The sequence below is a fragment of the Crinia signifera genome, chromosome 1, assembly GCF_055691185.1.
Source record: "Crinia signifera chromosome 1, ASM5569118v1, whole genome shotgun sequence".
In the NCBI taxonomy this organism is placed as follows: Eukaryota; Metazoa; Chordata; class Amphibia; order Anura; family Myobatrachidae; genus Crinia; species Crinia signifera.
This window is the reverse complement of record NC_139217.1, coordinates 31,847,622-31,869,070: the sequence shown is the minus strand read 5'-3', so window position 1 is coordinate 31,869,070 and position 21,449 is coordinate 31,847,622. Positions and strand designations below refer to the sequence as shown.

General features: G+C 47.4%; 1 protein-coding gene across 2 annotated transcripts in view; it reads right to left on the bottom strand.

Moving 5' to 3' along the window:
* LOC146076386 (5-hydroxytryptamine receptor 7) overlaps positions 1 to 19,080 on the bottom strand; it is a 46,830-nt gene extending 27,750 nt beyond the window's left edge. The window contains exons 1-3 of one of the 2 annotated variants that reach the window (XM_083185961.1): positions 18,180 to 19,080; positions 17,262 to 18,092; positions 14,612 to 15,174 (exon numbers count right to left, since the gene is read on the bottom strand). In XM_083185961.1, coding sequence (XP_083042087.1) covers positions 14,612 to 15,117 — 506 coding nt within the window. In that variant the 5' untranslated portion in view covers positions 15,118 to 15,174; positions 17,262 to 18,092; positions 18,180 to 19,080. Of the gene's footprint in view, positions 1 to 14,611; positions 15,175 to 17,261 lie in introns of both variants that reach the window. The other variant, XM_083185950.1, reaches the window with a different exon arrangement.
* Between the last annotated feature and the right edge of the window lie 2,369 nt (positions 19,081 to 21,449).

Genomic DNA, 21,449 nt, shown 5'->3' with positions numbered 1-21,449 from the left:
GTAATAAGGATACAGGGGAAAATAAGTACAGGAAGTTTGGGGATGACCAATCCCAGATTCCTCTGTAAGTAAACAGTGACTTCTCTTTTCTACTATATTAAACCGAATAAACACACGTGTAGCACGCTATCAACAAGCCCGAGTGATAGATTAGTGGAGCATGAGAACTGGCGATATGCCCGCATCTTCTCCAGGGCTACCAGTCTTGTCGGTGGGTGCAGTGGTGGGAACCAGGTCAAGGAAACTGCGTTTAGGCAGTTCGGGGATGCACTGGAACCGGGGGGGGGGGATGTGTGCCATAGGACACTTCTCGGGGGGGGTTGCCATAGGACACTTATCCCGGGTGGGCGGCATTGGGGGCTGTGCCATAGGACACTTCTCATCTGGGGGTGTGGGGGGGGGGGGGGGGTTGCCATAGGACACCTCCTCGGGGGGTGGGGGGGTTTGCCATAAGACACTTCTCCTCTGGAGGAGAAGTGAGCAGATGAGAAGTGTCCTATGGCAACCAATCAGCTGCTCTGTATAATTTTATATTATGCAAATTATAGATGTTGCTTAAGTGCTGATTGGTTGCCATGGGTCACTTATGCTGGGTACACACCAAAACGATTTGGATTGGATGCAAATCGTATGCAAATTGTGTGATCCGATTTGCATACGATTTGCATACGATCCGATCCCTATAAGATCCTGTAAGCAGGTAGGATCGGAATCGGATCCAATCAGTATCAAACCAAACAATTTTCAAACAATCTGCATCCAATCGGTCTGAATTGGATCCAAACTGATGGGATTGTGCCCAAATCGTTTTGGTGAGTACCCAGCACATCTCTGGCTCACTTCTCCTCACGCACATTGATATAAGAAAGCGTGACTGGTCAGGTGTCTCATTCAGACCAATCAGGCATTGCCGTGTCCCCCCAGTTGTCCCATCAAAATCATTTTGAATCCCCCCCCATGTTTTAATTATTATCATTTTGTTACAGTCAAAAATGTGAGGTTTCTGTTTTCTCTTAGCAATAATTTAGTGGCATTAATTATGAAATGTTATGACAGCAGCAATTAGTACTGACAAACTCATTTCGCATAAACATTTTACAGATTAATTTTTCATTTAAATGCCACAATAAAAATAGCCAGGTTTTTTTTTTTTTTGGTGTCACAAAACACTGACATTGGTTTTATCATTAACTCTGTGCATTGCTAATTAGCCTCGAATCTCAGGTCTGATATTTGCTGAGTAATCAAAATCCATGCCGAAACAGACCGTTATGGTCTGAATTTGGCCCCGCCCCCTTAATTGACGTGCTACTGTCATGTCTAGGTGGCTACAATCAGAATTCTGGGAAACGGGGAAGTGTCAGCCCCGTTTCCTGGGCGTAATTCAGGCCTGATCACACGGTTCAGAAGACTGCAGCCCATGCGCGTGCATATGGACCACAATGCACATGTGCAACTCTGTGCTGCAGTGAAAGCCCGCTGCTTTATTTCTTCGTTAGCCATTTGCAGGGTGATTGACAGGAAGCAGGCGTCTGGGGGCGGTAAATGGCCATTAACACATGTAGCCGTACAGTGATCACATTAATTAACAAGACCGGATTTCACTATAAAGGGGGTGGGTCTTACCATAAAAATGGGCGTGCAAATACGTGGGCTGTGCGATCATATCTGAATTACCTCCCCAGACTGAATTAGGGCCTTTGAACCCTCCTTGTAACAAGCCACAGTTTAGTCTTATCTCAAAGTGCACAATGGTGTAACATAACATACAAACTCTGCCTGATAGTGCACCAGTGAGTGCTACAGCCGCAACACTCGCTAGTGCACACTAGTGTAACATAATAACATACAGACTCTGCCTGATAGTGCACCAGTGAGTGCTACAGCCGCAACACCCGCTAGTGCACACTAGTGTAATAGAATAACATACAGATTATGCCTGATAGTGCATATTCTTTTTTTGGTGACTTAAAAATCAGTTTATTTGTTATTGGAAGGATCTTGCTATTTTTATTTCTGGACAGGCAACAAATAAATATATTTCCATTTTTTTTATTTTTATTTTTTTGTTTCCGCCATCAGTGGCAGCGAGCCCCTAAAGTGTTGAATACAGTGACCGGCTGGCTGGCGGTGAATCGTGGAGGACGGAAAATCATGGCGAGCGCACGGTGAATTTCACTTTGAGCTTTGACTATTTTTAGCCCGCAAACTCTCATCAGTTCCCTCTCTCTATATCCAGCACAGTTGTTTGGGAAGGTTGGTGGAAGGGTATAAATCAGGGTGCTGAAAAAGTTAAAATAATGATGTGTACTTATCTTGAAAAGCCTTTACTCAACGCATGTTTCCTCTCTCGGCTATGTAATGATGGGATTTCCAGATATGAAAAATAAAAATATATATGCAACCAGAACAGTATGCAGTATTGTCTTTATACAATAAAAGGCTACTGATGTTTATTTGCCGAAGAGTTTACCTAACGTACACATAAATGTAGCTAGGGACACTTATAAAGGTTTCTTTTATGGTGCGTACCCATACTCACGATGGTAGAGGTGTGTATACTCCTCAAAAGGGATCTTTGCACATGATTCGTCACTTTTTAAAAAAATTAATATTTACTCATACAAAAATACATATAGCACAAAAAACTGCATGGTAAAAACGTAGGTTTCAGGTTTGAATCTAATACCCCTTTCACACTGCAGCTCTTAACCGGTATTTTGCCTTTTAAAACGGTTAGAGCTGCAGTGTGATACGCCAGTCTGCATTTACCGGTTACAAATAACCGATATTTGCAAACGTTTAAAAAGCAGAGTCCTACACAGTTCAGAGCCGTTTTTTATGCAGTGTGAACGGCTCTGAACCGGTATATAGGTCTCGGCAGTAGCTATAAAAGCGCAGAGCATATGTAATGAGCCGTTCATTACATATGCGCATATGTAATGAGTGCAGTGCATATGTAATGAGCCGCTCATTACATATGCATTATTACATATTATTACATATGCTCATTACATATCATTACATATGTAATGAGTGGCTCATTCATATGCACTGCGGTCATTACATATGTGCATATTTAATGAGCGGCTCATTACATATGCACTACCCTGTCTTATAGCTACTGTCGGTCCTGCTTTCACACTGCAAACCTGCTTGAGACCCGATATTTATGTGCAGTGTGAAAGGGGTTTAAAAACGGTAAAATACCGTTTTAAATACCATTTCAAAATACCGGGTCTCAAACATTTAGGCAATGTGAAAGCAGCTTTAAAGTGTAATACCAGTAATCACTGTATACAGTAGATGGTAAATATCAGATCCTACTATACACCAGGGTCAATCCACACACCAAATTCTCCAGCTCGTTTTTAGCGCCCAACGCGTTTCAAGATGACCTCTTTCTCGCTCTATATATTTATATAATTTCGCATTTAACCGTCACTCCCTGCATACACAAATTTCTTGCGCCTGGTGCCAATCCGCCACCCTCAGATGGCCATATAGCAACGTCTCCGACTGCACTCCAGGGCGGCTTTAAGCAATAATGACGGCTGACGCGCTGGATTAACAGCAAGGTTGTAATGGGCAGCCACATTATGTGAGCGGGCGCGGGGGATTGATTATTCACCGGCCTGTTCACACAGCAGTGGACATGGGTTGCACCGACGGGAACGCCCAGCGTTTCATGGGCGTTCCCATGGAAATTCGCTGGTACCGTACCTTTTTCAGGTCAACCTTTTGCTTGTGTCAACATTCTGCATGTTGACCTTTTGGCAACATTAGCATTTTGCTTGTTTTCCAGGCTTTAAGAGCCTGGAGAAGGAGTGGTGAACACAACATTAGTATGAACACACGCTGTCTGGCTCATACTGGAGGTAGATGGTCACTGACTGCATAGAAAGGGGCAGCTGAAGTGATTTGGTGCGATGCTGACAGTGACCCCCTTACGGCGGCGGTGGTGGTGGAGGAGGGGAACCCCCAGCCACTGGCTGCGGGATATTACACACTAGACATGTCAGGGCTGGTTACATCAGCACATATTCTGGATTACGGATGTTGTCTGTGATGTACTCAGCAGGCATTAAGGCCCAAACGTTCGGCTTTCCCTTAATCTGTTCTATCTCCGGCAACATAACACAAGTAAAGAGAAAATCCTCTTATAATGCTGCGATTTGTCCTGCGCTCCACTAGCACCTGTCCAGTCACTCGTAGCATCCTCGCTGTGAGCTCCCATCTCTCGATGTGATCTCCCATACCTCGCTGTGAGCTCCCATCCCTCGCTGTGAGCTCCCATCCCTCGCTGTGAGCTTCCATCCCTCGCTGTGAGCTCCCATCCCTCGCTGTGAGCTCCCATCCCTCGCTGTGATCTCCCATCCCTCGCTGTGAGCTCCCATCCCTCGCTGTGAGCTCCCATCCCTCGCTGTGAGCTCCCATCCCTCGCTGTGAGCTCCCATCCCTCGCTGTGAGCTTCCATCCCTCGCTGTGAGCTCCCATCCCTCGCTGTGAGCTCCCATCCCTCGCTGTGATCTCCCATCCCTCGCTGTGAGCTCCCATCCCTCGCTGTGAGCTCCCATCCCTCGCTGTGAGCTCCCATCTCCCATCCCTCGCTGTGAGCTCCCATCCCTCGCTGTGAGCTCCCATCCCTCGCTGTGAGCTCCCATCCCTCGCTGTGAGCTTCCATCCCTCGCTGTGAGCTTCCATCCCTCACTGTGAGCTCCCATCCCTCGCTGTGAGCTCCCATCCCTCGCTGTGAGCTTCCATCCCTCGCTCTGTCCCCCATAATCCATACATGCCTGATACTGCATATGTGAGCAGGATACTAGGAGCTGCAATCAGAAACTACTTTTTATTTATTTAGCACCTTCTAGAAGATAAAATGTGAATGTTGCCCATAGCAACAGTCCTTCTTCAATAGAACTCTTAGTAAATAAACCCCATTGTGTCCATCCATCTCTCAGCACTCTCTCTTGCTCCCTCAATCACTCTCTCTATGGGTGGGATGTACTTTAAACCAAAATGCACCAAAAGTTGCACTTTCCTGAGGTACGAATGCTATATGTAAGTATGCTATATGTATGTATGTATGGTAAATGTATGTATGTATGTATGTATGCTATATATATGTATGCATGCATGCATGTATGCTAAATGTATGTATGTATGCATGTATGCTATATGAATGTATGTATGCTATATGTATGTATGCTATATGTATGTATGCTATATGTAAGTATGCAGAGGCGTAGCGAGGGCGGTGCCGGCGGAGCACACGCTCCGGGCGCAGGATGATTGCATGGCGCCGGAGCTGTGCTGTGGCACCGCCAGCTCGCTCGCCAGCCAGCTCCCCCGCCCGCCCGCTAGCTTCCCCGCCCGCCCGCTAGCTTCCCCACTCCATGCTCGCTGCTGCTATGTAAAATTCACGGGTCCCGCTGGACCGCTAGCCAATGGGCGCTTGCGGTCCAGCAGCCAATCAACTGATGGCTGCTGGACCGCGAGCGCCTATTGGCTAGCGGTCCAGCGGGAGATATGAATTTTACGTAGCCGCATCTCTCTCCCGGACACAGCGCATAGAGCCGTGAGCGGGCGGCAGTGTGCACACTGGCAGGGGGGAGGAGAGGGGAGGGGTGCACACTCACAGCACACACACACTGTCTCTGTCAGCACAGGCAGGGGGCGGCGCCTGGCTGTAACTATGGTGTACTCCCACCCTCCACCCACCCTGCTGCACTCACCCTCCTAACCACATAACCCACCCACCCTGCTGGACCCACAAACCCACCCTACTGCAGCCACCCACCCACCCACCCTGCTGCATCCTACTGCAGCCACCCACCCACCCACCCTGCTGCATCCTACTGCAGCCACCCACCCACCCTGCTGCATCCTACTGCAGCCACCCACCCACTCACCCTGCTGCATCCTACTGCAGCCACCCACCCACCCACCCTGCTGCATCCTACTGCAGCCAATCACCCACCCACCCTGCTGCATCCTACTGCACTCAGCCACCCACCCTGCTGCATCCTACTGCACCCGCCCACCCTGCTGCACCCTACTGCCCCCTTGGCATCGAGCATGAAGCCCCTTGGCATCGAGCATGAAGCCCCTTGGCATTGTGCATGAAGCCCCTGGCATTGAGGTAAGTGGCACTTACAGTATGTGTCAAATGTGTAATCGGCATTATGGTGTGTTGTATGTAATGGGCATTGCGGAGTGTTATATAGTATGTCATGGGCATTGCGGTGTGTTATATAGTATGTCATGGGCATTACAGTGTGTTATATAGTATGTCATGGGCATTACGGTGTGTTATATAGTATGTCATGGGCATTACAGTGTGTTATATAGTATGTAATGGGCATTACGGGGTGTTATATAGTATGTAATGGGCATTACGGTGTGTTATATAGTATGTAATGGGCATTACAGGGTGTTATATAGTATGTAATGGGCATTTTGGTGTGTTATATAGTATGTAATGGGCATTACGGGGTGTTATATAGTATGTAATGGGCATTTTGGTGTGTTATATAGTATGTCATGGGCATTATGGTGTGTTATATAGTATGTCATGGGCATTGCGGAGTGTTATATAGTATGTCATGGGCATTACGGTGTGTTATATAGTATGTAATGGGCATTGCGGAGTGTTATATAGTATGTCATGGGCATTACGGTGTGTTATATAGTATGTCATGGGCATTATGGTGTGTTATATAGTATGTAATGGGCATTACGGTGTGTTATATAGTATGTCATGGGCATTATGGTGTGTTATATAGTATGTAATGGGCATTACGGTTTGTTATAATAGTATGTCATGGGCATTGCGGAGTGTTATATAATATGTAATGGGCATTACGGTGTTATATAGTATGTCATGGGCATTATGGTGTGTTATATAGTATGTCATGGGCATTACGGTGTGTTATATAGTATGTAATGGGCATTACGGGGTGTTATATAGTATGTAATGGGCATTTCGGTGTGTTATATACATGTAGTATGTCATGGGCATTATGGTGTGTTATATAGTATGTCATGGGCATTGCGGAGTGTTATATAGTATGTCATGGGCATTATGGTGTGTTATATAGTATGTCATGGGCATTACGGTGTGTTATATAGTATGTAATGGGCATTACAGTGTGTTATATAGTATGTTATGGGGATTACGGTGTTATAAAGTATGTAATGGGCATTATGGTGTGTTATATAGTATGTAATGGGCATTACAGTGTGTTATATAGTATGTCATGGGCATTGCGGAGTGTTATATAGTATGTAATGGGCATTACGGTGTGATATATAGTATGTAATGGGCATTTCGGTGTGTTATATAGTATGTCATGGGCATTATGGTGTGTTATATAGTATGTCATGGGCATTACGGTGTGTTATATAGTATGTCATGGGCATTGCGGAGTGTTATATAGTATGTCATGGGCATTATGGTGTGTTATATAGTATGTCATGGGCATTACGGTGTGTTATATAGTATGTCATGGGCATTACGGTGTGTTATATAGTATGTCATGGGCATTACGGTGTGTTATATAGTATGTAATGGGCATTACAGTGTGTTATATAGTATGTTATGGGGATTACGGTATTATAAAGTATGTAATGGGCATTATGGTGTGTTATATAGTATGTAATGGGCATTACAGTGTGTTATATAGTATGTCATGGGCATTGCGGAGTGTTATATAGTATGTAATGGGCATTACGGTGTGATATATAGTATGTAATGGGCATTTCGGTGTGTTATATAGTATGTCATGGGCATTATGGTGTGTTATATAGTATGTCATGGGCATTACGGTGTGTTATATAGTATGTCATGGGCATTGCGGAGTGTTATATAGTATGTCATGGGCATTATGGTGTGTTATATAGTATGTCATGGGCATTACGGTGTGTTATATAGTATGTAATGGGCATTACAGTGTGTTATATAGTATGTTATGGGGATTACGGTGTTATATAGTATGTCATGGACATTGCGGAATGTTATATAGTATGCAATAGGCATCATGTGTGGGCTTATGTGTAATTGGAATTACAGAGTTCACTAAAATGTCCAATGGGCATTACGGTGTGTGGTATAATGTTGGTCCCTGCCCACTTTTAACTGTGCAGGAGCCTCACCTACTACAAATTGGGGGGGAGCGCGAAACATGCCTTTGCTCCGGGCGCCGTGGCACCTAGCTACACCACTGTAAGTATGCTATATGTATGTATGTATGTATGCATGTATGTATGCTAAATGTATGTATGTATGTGTGTATGCTATATGTATGTATGTATGCATGCTATATGTATGTATGTATGCTATATGTATGTATGCTATATGAATGTATGTATGTATGTATGCTATGTGTATGTATGCTATATGTATGTATGTATGTATGCTATATGTATGTATGTATGTATGTATGTATGCATGTATGTATGCTAAATGTATGTATGTATGTGTGTATGCTATATGTATGTATGTATGCATGCTATATGTATGTATGTATGCTATATGTATGTATGCTATATGAATGTATGTATGTATGTATGCTATATGTATGTATGCTATATGAATGTATGTATGTATGCTATGTGTATGTATGCTATATGTATGTATGTATGTATGCTATATGTATGTATGCTATATGTATGTATGTATGCATGTATGTATGCTATATGTATGTATGTACAGTATGTCAACATTCCTCTCTTCCCTGCATCTCCTCTGTCCTGAGCCTTTCCTGTATTCATCCCCTCTGCTGAAGCTCACTCCCCTACTCCTCCTCTGTCCCGCATTGTCTCGCTGTATATTTATGCTATCCAACTCACCTACCTCTCGCCCATATCTCTACCCTATTATATGGCAGCATATGGAATCACGGTCACTAGATAGGTAAGCAGAAGGTCTACCACAAGGTCAACATGCATGTTGGTCGACATGGAGTTAGATCAACATGGTCATTAGGGCGACATGGGGTTTTTAACTTTTGTTTTGTGCCGACAGGCGGTATTTCATGCCCTACCATCCACTTGGGCGTAGTGGGAGAATAAAATAGAAGCAGCTCGCCATGCGAGAGGACGCGGAGCAGTCATGTCGAGCTTATGCTTGTCTATCCAATGATCCCCATCCATCACAGCACAGCACATTACACATCACACAACAGCATATGGTATCCATGCATGTGGGTAAAACGCTCAGTCATTGTGCATTCTGTTGCACAGATATCCACAAGGAAAAGAGTTTATAGCAGCAGTTACATATAGACGCAGAATGGGCGGCTGCCAATACCCGCTGCTGTTTGTTTCCATCCAGTCTACAATACGGGAAACAAGGGGCAGCTACCCACGAGCAAGGTAGACACATAGAAATGTTTGGTAAGAGACCTTTAACCTTTCAGGGCACTAACTAGGATTAAGCTTCAGTAACAAATAGCAATAAATAAAAAATCAACTGTCACCGTAAGCTATAAACACAAACTTTCCAAGGCAGCTGGGTAATGTTGGCACGCAGTGGTACATGGCGCATTTGCAAATGACGTACACCTGCAAGTTATCAATCTTATGAAGGATATCTCCAGCAGTAATGGCAGAATCACAGCACGCTGCAGGGACCATAGAACGGGGAGATTACCATTATACTATTTACTAAGGTAGATACCAGAGCTTCACTCTGGTATCTAACGCTGAATCCAGCTTACTCTTTCTTACGGGAAGAAATTCAGAGTGTGAAGAGGGATCTATCTAGATGCTTCCCCAGGGGGTATCCGGTCCCTGGATCTAGGTTGACAGTCACAGTGACTATATCATTTGGGTTAGCATTAGGATTTGTGTTATGGGTTAAGGTTAGTGTTAGGGGTTAGTGTTAAGGGTTGATGTTAGTGATAGCATTAGGTGTTAAGGATAGATTAGAGTTAGGGTTAGCATTAGGGTTAGTGTTATGGGTTAGGGTAAGGGATAGCAGTTAGTGTTAGGGTAAGGGATAGCAGTTAGTGTTAGGGTAAGGGATAGCAGTTAGTGTTAGGGTAAGGGATAGCAGTTAGTGTTAGGGAAAGGGATAGCAGTTAGTGTTAGGGTAAGGGATAGCAGTTAGTGTTAGGGAAAGGGATAGCAGTTAGTGTTAGGGTAAGGGATAGTAGTTAGTGTTAGGGTAAGGGATAGCAGTTAGTGTTAGGGTAAGGGATAGCAGTTACTGTTAGGGTAAGGGATAGCAGTTAGTGTTAGGGTAAGGGATAGCAGTTAGTGTTAGGGTAAGGGATAGCAGTTAGTGTTAGGGAAAGGGATAGCAGTTAGTGTTAGGGAAAGGTATAGCAGTTAGTGTTAGGGAAAGGGATAGCAGTTAGTGTTAGGGAAAGGGATAGCAGTTAGTGTTAGGGTAAGGGATAGCAGTTAGTGTTAGGGTAAGGGATAGCAGTTAGTGTTAGGGTAAGGGATAGCAGTTAGTGTTAGGGAAAGGGATAGCAGTTAGTGTTAGGGTAAGGGATAGCAGTTAGTGTTAGGGAAAGGGATAGCAGTTAGTGTTATGATGCCCATACACTGAGGCAATTTGCCTCTCCCTGACATGCAGTCGGGTCCGATTTGAGGTCCAGACTAGGTGGTCAGACTGGCTGGCTGTCCAACCACCCCGGAGCGGGCGGGAAGCAGAGACGCATGCGAACCATCACATGCGTCCCTGTGCAGAGGTATCGGGTGTCCAAACACTGCTGCGAGACGTCGCAGCAGTGTATGGGCACCATTAGGGTAAGTATAGCAGTTAATGTGAGGGGTTAATTGTAGTGCTAGCATTAGGGGTATTAATGGTAGGGTTAGTGTTATGGTTAGGGCTTAAGGGGAAATTTACTAAGAATGATCATATACGGCCGATCCCCGTACAAACTGGAACGAATGGGATTGGTCATATTTTGACAACCAGCACTGAGCGTAAACAGCCAGCAGAGTAAAAAGCAATAAACCCCCTGACTGTTCAGCCCAGGCAGGGACCCCGGGGAGTGGACATCCCCCCAATAAAAGATCCCCCCCCTCCAAGATAACCTCTGCCCAGGCTGAATCCCTGGGCTGTCCCCAGTGCCCCAGGGCGGTGGGCACCAGGCTGATGTTTTCTGTAAAATTAGAATAAACTATTGAGTTTTGTTGTGGAAATACAAGTCCCCGCAAGCCTGCCCAGCATGCAGGGACCTGGAGAACCACAAGTCCCAGCATGCGGGGCATAAAAGGGCCTGCTGGTACTTGTAGTTCTACAACAAAACAAATAGTGAAATCAAATACACACACACATTTGAGAAATAAAACTATGAGCCATACTACAATCATTCATACTGTACATACTCACCTATGGATTCTAACATACAGTATAAGAAATTATACTTACCAAGGTCATAGATTGCGTAGTAGGCATCCCAGGGGTTAAAACAAGAAAACGCAATCACCCGGACCATCGTACAGGAGCAACCGTGTTTGCTGACACTTGTGGCTCCTCCCCCAAACAAGGGGATTGGCCCTCCCCCAGCCAATCAGCAGTGGCCTTTGGGGTCTTTCCCCCTTAGAGTTAGCATTAGTGTTACTGTTAGGCTTTGACTTAGTGTTAGGGTAAGATTTAGGGGTTTGTGGTATTACAGCGTCCCACTGAATCAGCACACACACGATGCACACTGCATACACTTCCCTTACTGCGTACACTTCCCTTACTTTCTGTGCTCCTGTGCTGAAGGACACCTTATTTTCCAGCATGCAGTGCGTGCACATATATACTCTATACGGCCCCCATAATGGTTCAGTAGAGCAAGTAACAGTACACAGGCACACACCTAATATTATGGTCAGAAATAACAACAATACTGGAACTCCTGGGACCGAATAACAGCGGATATAAAAGTAATGTACAGTAATGAGCAATCTCGGAACAGTTCTGACAAAAACATTTTAAAAAGTATTTATGAGAATAATCAGTGCTTGATGGGCATTATTGCAATCATCGGGCATAATGGAGTTATTATATAAACTGGACATCTATCTATCTATCTCAGGTACCGGCTGACGCTCTGACAGTCAGGATTCTGACTGCTGTTTGTCTGACATCAGACTCTCAACTGTTAAATGCCCAACAGTCGGGATCCCAACTGACTGAGTCTATTTTCCCCCGTGGGGGTCCACGACCCACATAAAGGGAGAATAGAACCTGTGGCGAGCCCGCAAGGTGCTCCGATGCGCTCACGCTCCTGTTGGACTACTGACTATCGGGATTCTGATGACGGAGAACCGACCGTCGGAATCCCAACTGCCTGGGGCGCATACTGTGCCACACCCTTTATCTCATATCTGTCTATCACATATATATCCATCTATCTATCCACATATCATCAAATTATCTCTTATTTCCCCCTCTTTTCTCTCTCTATCACATATATATCTATCTATCTATATATCTATCTATGTTATATCCACATATCATCTAATTATCTCTTATTTTCCCCCTTTTTTCTCTCTATGTCTTTCTCCCCTCTTATCTCTCTATCCCTCTCTATCTGCCCATTCTTTCTCTCCTTTCCTATCATCCCATTATCTCTCTCCCTCTCTATTACCCACTTATTTCTATCCCTCCCTCTCTCTCTACCTCCTCTCCCTCTCTCTTCCTCCTCTCTATCACCCTCCCCCAGCTCTCTTCTTTCTCTCATCCTCCTCCCTTCTCTCTCTCACTGCCCCCCCCTCTCAATTCCTCCTCTCTATCACCCTCCTCCTCTCTCTCTTCCTTCTTCTCACTGCCCCCCCCACTCTCTTCCTCCTCTCTATCACCCTCCTCCCCTCCCTCATCCTCCTCCCCCCTCTCTTCCTCCTCTCTATCACCCTCCTCCCCTCTCTATTCCTTCTCTCTCACCCTCCTCACCTCACTCTTCCTCCTCTCTATCACCCTCCTCCCTTCACTCATATTCCTCTCTATCACCCTCCACCCCTCACTCTTCCTCCTCACTAGCACCCTCCACCAGGGTTGCCTACCATCCCGGAATGGCCGGGACAGTCCCGGCAACCCTCCCACATTTCCCTCCATCACCTGTGAACCCCCACCCAGCGGCGGGGGGTCCACGGGTCAATTGTAATAGTCCCGATCACGTCATTAGCCCCGACCCCCCCAGGGCAATGCCTGAAATACCGGCATTGCACTGCGGGGGTGGGGCTAAAATGACGCGTTTGCTCTAGACACGGCCCCCAATAGAGCAGCCTGGCGATGGTCCTGCCCGTGCTTCGGTGAGCTGGCTGCCGTCTCCCGGAGAGGGCAGCATAGAAGTCGACAACTATGCCCTCCTCCCCTCACTCTTCCTTCTCTCTCTCACTGTCCCCTCTCTTTTCCTCCTCTCTATCACCCTCCTCCCCTCACTCTTCCTCCTCTCTATCACCTTCCTCCCCTCTCTCTTCCTTCTCTCACACCTTCCTCCCCTCTCTCTTCCTCCTCTCTAGTACCCTCCTCCCCTCTCTTTTCCTTCACTCTAGTATCCTCCTCTCTATCACCTTCCTCCCCTCTCTCTTCCTCCTCTCTAGTACCCTCCTCTCCTCTCTCTTCCTCCTCTCTAGTACCCTCCTCCCCTCTCTCTTCCTCCTCTCTAGTACCCTCCTTTCTATCACCCTCCTCCCCTCTCTCATCCTCCTCTCTAGTAGTACCCTCCTCTCTATCACCCTCCTCCCCTCTCTCTTCCTTCTCTCTCTCACCCTTCTCCCCTCTCTCTTCCTCCTCTCTAGTACCCTCCTTTCTATCACCCTCCTCCCCTCTCTCATCCTCCTCTCTAGTAGTACCCTCCTCTCTATCACCCTCCTCCCCTCTCTCTTCCTTCTCTCTAGTACCCTCCTCTCTATCACCCTCATCCTCTCTAGTACCCTCCTATTACCCTTCTCCCCTCTCTCTTCCTCCTCTCTATCACCCTCCTCCCCTCTCTCTTACTTCTCTGTCTCACCCTCCTCCCCTCTCTCTTCCTTCTATCTCACCCTCCTCCCCTCTCTCTTCCTTCTCTCTCACCCTCCTCTCCTCTCTCTTCCTTCTCTCTCACCCTCCTCCCCTCTCTCATCCTCTTCTCTATCACCCTCCTCCTCTCTAGTACCCTGCTCTCTATCACCCTCCTCCCCTCTCCCTCTCTCTCTAACCCTTTCTTACATTAATCATTTCATCTATCTACTCAGTTATTACTTACACCTGACATCTTGGGACAGAGCACCATCGTATGCGCACAATCACCATCAGTTTGGACTGAATTCATCTACAATAAAACACCAAGAAAACACTCAGTGGGGCAGATGTATCAAACCACAGCTAAAGCAGACAGAGGTAAAACACCAACCAGTCAGTTACTGCCAATTTACAGACTGTGATATAAAAATGACCGATACAAGCTAATATGTTGGTGCTTTATCTCTCTGCAAGGCTTGGTACATCTCCCTCACTGTCACCTCCACATAGGTGCCTGACACCCCATATTATACGTAAGTTACGTCTTCATGCCACCAAGCCCAATCAGCACCTTTTATAAATGCCAACCAGAGAACCTTGGCCTCAGCTTGGAACCCAATCTCTCACCACCGGCACAGTACCCAAAGCTGGCACAGCTCTTACCTGTCCACACTGATGACACACAGAGTCATAATAGATGCCGTGCAGCACATGACATCCATCGCTATGAACACGTTGCAGAACACTTTGCCAAACAGCCATTTCCCTCCAACCAGGTCTGTGATGATGACGAAGGGCATGACCGCTATAGCCACCGACAGGTCAGCCGCTGCCAGCGACACCACCAGGTAGTTGGAAGGCTGCCTGAGCTTCTTCACTATGCAGACAGAGATAATGACCAAACTATTGCCAGCAATGGTGAAGATGGTGATGATGGAGAGCACAACCCCAATGACAATCTTCTCTATGTCCCCATACAGCAGGATCTCCTCCCCACAATCAGTAACGTTGGTGTGGTTGAGGGTGAGCAAGTCTTGTTCAGTAGCAGTGATAGGCCTGTCAGTCATGAATGCAGGTGGGAGAAGGTTCTGTGGGGCACAGGTGGGCTCCGCACTGCGAGAAGACTGGTAGGTGGCTGTCAGTGGGCTGGGCTGAATCCGAATCAGCATCCCCACTGGCTGAGGCTCTCCCGGATGCCAAGGTGCCCAGGCGGCTCTCCTGTCCTCCTGAAGGAGACACAGAAGTATTTAGAATTCAGTCAACCTGTCACATTGATAACATGCTCTGCACCTCAGACTGCATACACGGCAGTGATTTATATTTCATGTGGAACAGTAATAGCAACTTGTGGATGGGGTGCCCCTCGCACGGTCTCTTCACTTATTCCCCATATTGGTGGAATGGAGTACCCCTCACACAGTCTCTCACTTTCCTCCCCATATACTGTAATTGGGATGGAGTACCCCTCACACAGTCTCTCACTTTCCTCCCCATATACTGTAATTGGGATGGAGTACCCCTCACACCGGGGGTTATTTTGGTTCACTCTTTCTGACAAATTCCTTCTTAGAAGGACAATCCATGTGCACTGCAGGGGGGCAGATGTAACAGGTGGAGATAGAATTAGATTTGGGTGAGTTATTTTGTTTCTGTTCATGGAAAAACTGACTGCTTTATTTTTACACTGCAATATAGATCTCACTTTGAAGTAAAACCCCACCCAAATCTAATTCTCTCTGCACAACTTACATCTGCCCCACCTGCAGTGCACATGGTTTTGTCCTTCTAAGAAGGAATTTGTCATAAAGAGTGAACCAAAATAACCCCCATGGTCTCTTTACTTACTGCCAATATACTGCAAGTGGGATGGAGAACCCCTCACACAAGGGGAGATTCTCTAAGAATCTCCGCCCCCCTTCGCCGCCCATCGCATATTTAATTATCGCATATGCTGTAACATATGCGATAATTAAGGCAAAGGACAGCTCTTGCGTTAAGAGCTGTCCTTTGCGGTGAGAGTCGCCGGGTCCCAGCAGGTCCCGGCAGCTCTCCCCTCCCTCCCACACCCGGCGCTGCTGCTGCTGTGCCAGGCTCTCCTCCTCCCTGCACCCGGAAGAGGATCAGTGCAGGGAGGAGGACACAGGTCCGGGCAGCACTGCGCTGTGCTGCCCGGACACAGGTGAGGGGGGAGGGGGCGATGCGGGGCGGCGGAGGGTTGCGACAGAAGCCCATTGGCTTCTATGGGGCATCGCCAGATTTTTCTGGCGATGCCCCCCGCCGGGGTAACCCGGCGGGGGATGCTTACAGCATCCCAAAATGCGGTAAAAACCCAGATAACGGGGTTTTTACCACATTTTTAGCTTAGAGAATCTCCCCCACAGTTTCTTCACTTACTCCCCATATAAGTGGGACTGAGTGCCCTTCACACAGTATCTCACCTTGCTCCCCATATAAGTGGGATGGAGTGACCCTCACACAGTCTCTCCCTTTCCTCCCCATATACTGCAAGTGGGATGGAGTAACCCTCACACAGTCTCTCACCTTACTCCCCATATAAGTGGTACGGAGAACCCCTCACACAGTCTCTCACCTTACTCCCCATATAAGTGGTACGGAGTACCCCTCACACAGTCTCTCCCCTTACTCCCCATATAAGTGGTACGGAGTACCCCTCACACAGTCTCTCACCTTACTCCCCATATAAGTGGTACGGAGTACCCCTCACACAGTCTCTCACCTTACTCCCCATATAAGTGGGACTGAGTGGCCCTTACATATTCTCCCCCTTACTCCCCATACAATCTCTCACCTTACTCCCCATATAATTGCTCTTTGAAGGATTCTCCTTCCTAGGACATTATTTCCACTCCAAGTGACTCTTTCATGTCATCTCTCATTACGCAGAACATCCAGTCTCCGGCGGCTAGTGAACCTCTGGAGCGCAGCTACTGTGCCTAATGCAGGGCTTAGCAGAGTGAAGGCAGCCCAGCACTGGCAACTGAGGGTTCAGCAGCAACGTGCATTCCTCTGCGCACTGGACTGTACGCAATATATGCACATACTGTGCAAATGCACAGAACTACATGCACCCTCTAATGTCAACTCCTGTCTGTACAAGTGTCCAGCATTTAACAGTACAATAATTCAGCTTTAATATGAGCTATTGCACTAGCAGCCATTGCGCCAGAGATGCGCAAAAGGTTACATGCTTATATAACTGAATGTGCACACGTTATGTAAGTGGGAAGTCATGCATGTGCAATAGCCCAATAACCCACATTAGTCCCCAGCTTATACATGCATAGCATATTACCTCTGGTGGCTATGCAGCAGACAGATTCCTGGAACAGGCTGCACTGGAAAACTCCTCCAGGTAAAGTCATTTTCTTCTTGCCTGTCCCGTTGTGTTCTGCATTAAATGGCTTTCTGTGTGTGCTTGGATCTATGTGAGGGTGCAGTGCTATAGCTGGGTCCAGCGGTCATCTCCTTGCCCCTCCAGACTGGTCCTCAGGTGCCATTGCGCAATGTGCTCATCCAAACATGGGATTCTCAGGTACTGTTCCCAGGTTCTCACTGAACCTCCCCTCTGTTCCCAGGTTCTCACTGCAACTCCACTCTGCTCCCAGGTTCTCACTGCACCTCCCTCTGTTCCCAGGTTCTCACTGCACCTCCCCTCTGTTCCCAAGTTCTCACTGCACCTCCACTCTGCTCCCAGGTTCTCACTGCACCTCCCTCTGTTACCAGGTTCTCACTGCACCTCCCCTCTGTTTCCAAGTTCTCACTGCACCTCCACTCTGCTCCCAGGTTCTCACTGCACCTCCCTCTGTTACCAGGTTCTCACTGCACCTCCCCTCTGTTCTCAAGTTCTCACTGCACCTCCAATGTGCTCCCAGGTTCTCACTGCACCTCCCTCTGTTACCAGGTTCTCACTGCACCTCCCCTCTGCTCCCAGGTTCTAACTGCACCTCCACTCTGCTCCCAGGTTCTCACTGCACCTCCCTCTGTTACCAATTTCTCACTGCACCTCCCCTCTGCTCCCAGGTTCTAACTGCACCTCCACTCTGCTTCCAGGTTCTCACTGCATCTCCCCTCTGCTTCCAGGTTCTCACTGCATCTCTCCTCTGCTTCCAGGTTCTCACTGCACCTCTACTCTGCTCCCAGGTTTCACTGCACCTCTACTCTGCTCCCAGGTTTCACTGCACCTCCACTGTGTTCCTAGAATTTACTGCACCTCCACTCTGCTCCCAGGTTCTCACTGCACCTCCACTTTGGTCCCAGGTCCTCACTGCTCCTAGGTTCTCGCTACTGCTCCACACAACTCCCGAGTTCACACTCTGCTCCAGTCTGCTCCTAGGTTCACAGTGCTCCCAGGTTCACACTACTGCTCCACTCTGCTCCCAGAATCACACTGCTGCTCCACTCTGTTCCCAGGTTCACACTGCTGCTCCACTTTGCTCCCAGGTTCACACTGCTGCTCCACTCTGTTCCCAGGTTCACACTGCTGCTCCACTCTGCTCCCAGGTTCACACTACTGCTCCACTCTGCTCCCAGGTTCACACTACTGCTCCACTCTGCTCCCAGGTTCACACTACTGCTCCACACTGCTTCATCCTCTCATCTGACTAATCACTGGCTGCAGCCTGGGGGTAGTGCCCACTCTGCCATCCTCCTGGAGCACCAAGCCTCCAGCCCTCCTGGATTAGAGGTGCCAGCCCACTCTATGCAATGCAGCCCTTTCCCCCCAATGCCTCACATGCATCCTCTCCCCCTGCCACTCACCCACTCCTGCCTGTCACAGTGGGAAGTCTGCTGAGCTGCAGCTAATTCTCTTCTTGGAGTCGCCTGATACTAGTTACAGTGTTGCGCTGGGTTCTGCCAGCAGTGAGCTCCTAAGGGTTAATCTGAGCAGTTTCCCAAATAAATTACATCTGTACTGTATGGGCTAGTAATATCAGAGCAATCTGTACCTGGACTACAAGTTCCAGCCTTCCCTGACAGTCTCTTGTGTCTTATCCCCCCTCTCCATTCATCTCTGAGCTGCGAGAATAGCCTGGATCCGAGCCATTATTTGGAGCATGAGTTAACTGCATCAGCCACTGTCACTGCAGCCAGAAATACGGAGGAAAACCAGAAACAGACAATTATCACAACGTGGAAGAGAACCAGGGTGACGTTCTGCTGCCCGGCGTCTGCAGGAAGGATGCAGGGTCCAACCACTTCCTTACAGTTGATTGCTGCAACATCTCTCACATCTTGGAGAGAGATAAAGGGGGGTATTTTATCAACACTTGGTATGAGATAAAATACTAACTATAATCAGCTTCTAATTTACTTCTTAAAGGGTGTCTTTATAAAAATGACAGTTATGGGCTGATTAGTTGATACTTTATTTCTCACTATTTTATCTCTCGCCAAGTTATGATAAATATCCTACAAAAGAACCGACCCATCGGCTCCTGTCATTTACAAACACGGGGGCCGATTCAGGTTCTCTCGCTGCGATCTGAATTCGGCCCCAGCCCCGATGGTTGGGGTTTGCGAATGCGCATTTCTGCGCATGCGTAAACCCTGGCAGCGGACGGCTTGGGCGAGTTACACATAGGGATGGCCATCGTTGCCATTGCCATCGATGGTTGCCATCGATGGCAATTCTGCAACTGGCCATCGATAGTGCTAAACTATGCAATGGATGACCATCGATATTTTTACATATCGATGGTCATCCATTGTGTGTGATTGATTGGCCTGTGGGCATATCAAAACACGGGGGCGGGGCTTCGTGGGTGTCAGGGGGGCGGAGCTATGCTCTGTGTCCCGGCACTTTGGGGAAAAAAAAAAGAAGCAAAACATAGTTTTGCTGTTCCATCAATGGAGGGAAACCATCTGGTTCTCCCCCATCGATGGCAAAAATATTCAACATCAGCCGTGAACCATCGATGATTTTGAATCCCCCCTCCCAGTCCCCACGCCCTCCATTCGCAAGGATGGGTGTGTGCACCCAGCAAACGGTTTCTTTGCGGCCGCCGCACACACCCAGCACATGCACATAAATATCGGCCCCGTTCGAACGCACACGGCCGTGCGAACAGACCAGAATAAGGTCCTTTATCGCTAGTCAAGGTTTGAGAAAGCTCCCACTTAGACTGCAAGCGCTGGTTATTGTATCTGTGTATTGCTATGAGTTTGCGTTACCTCAGCACCGGAACGCGCCCCCTGGTAGTCAGGGTATAATAACATGTATTAGCAGGGATATAAATTCTCCTGGAGCCTCCACGAATTGAGGGATTGTGAGAAATATTTAGCAGCCATCATTATCTAAGGGAAATATTAGTAATTAGCCCTGGTATCACAGCTCTCTGTCACCACAGCAATAGGCAGTCGTGTTTGTCGCTGTGCAGTGTATACTGTGGCTCATTCAGGACCAGCACTCCATAGCAACACTCTGTGTTCCCAGCAATGTCTCCCTGTGATTAACTGCAGCTGTTAATCAAGACAATTATTTTAATCACTGAATATGTTTAATGATTAAACTTTAGTAGCTCAATAAATAAAAAATTACACTCCATGCATAGTACTCAGGATACACTTAATTGCTTCCAGTGGCGGATTCAGGGGGGGGGGGGGGGGCACCCGGGCACGTGCCCCCCCTGTCATTAATTTTGTAGCTGAGGACCAGGGCTTTCCAACGAGCCCAGCCCCGTTTCTCTAGCCTCCCGGGAACCGGAGATATCGCCTGGCAAAGCTGTAACGTTTTTTTCCCCATAGGATAATATGGGACCCGTCAATTCCGACCCCCCACCCGGTTCCGGTGGCTGCCAGTTCCCCCCCTGGCATCGCAGAAGCTTGTGGTTGATCTCATTCCATTCCAAATCGCTGGGCCTTTAATATGATACCAGGCTGGTCCATATCGGTCAATCGGTTCCAGAGATATTGCATGTAAACCATTTTTTTTTATTTTTGAAATGTAATTTCATGGCTGTTCATGTTCTTTGAGGGCAGATTACTCTGGAACCAAACGTTCCAGTTTCACTGGACCAAAATCATTCAAAGCCCACACAAAAGTTCTTCAATATGATATTTGTCGCATGTAAATGGGTCAGTTAGTTCCAAAGATATAACTGGTTAAAGGGGGAAGGGGTGGTTTTCTCTCCCCCTCACACCAGAAAATGCAGGGACTAGGCTGGTGTAAAAGGGGCCAACCTGGGAATGCATTTTCTGGTGTGAAAGGGGTATTTTTTCAAATAGCCGGGACCTGCAGTGCTCTGAATACAGCCAGGCTCTGCCACTGTCAGTGGCTATCAATTCTGCCTGGCGGCAGCTGTCCCCGTTTACCGCGAGCATGTATTCCCCCTTGGCAATGTGCATGTAATCCCACATGGCAACAAGCATGGAACCTCGGGCAATGAGAATAGAACCCTTGGCAATGAGCATGTAGATAAGCAGCACTTATGTAGCATAATTTTTAATAGGCATTATGGTGTTTGGCATAATACATAATGGA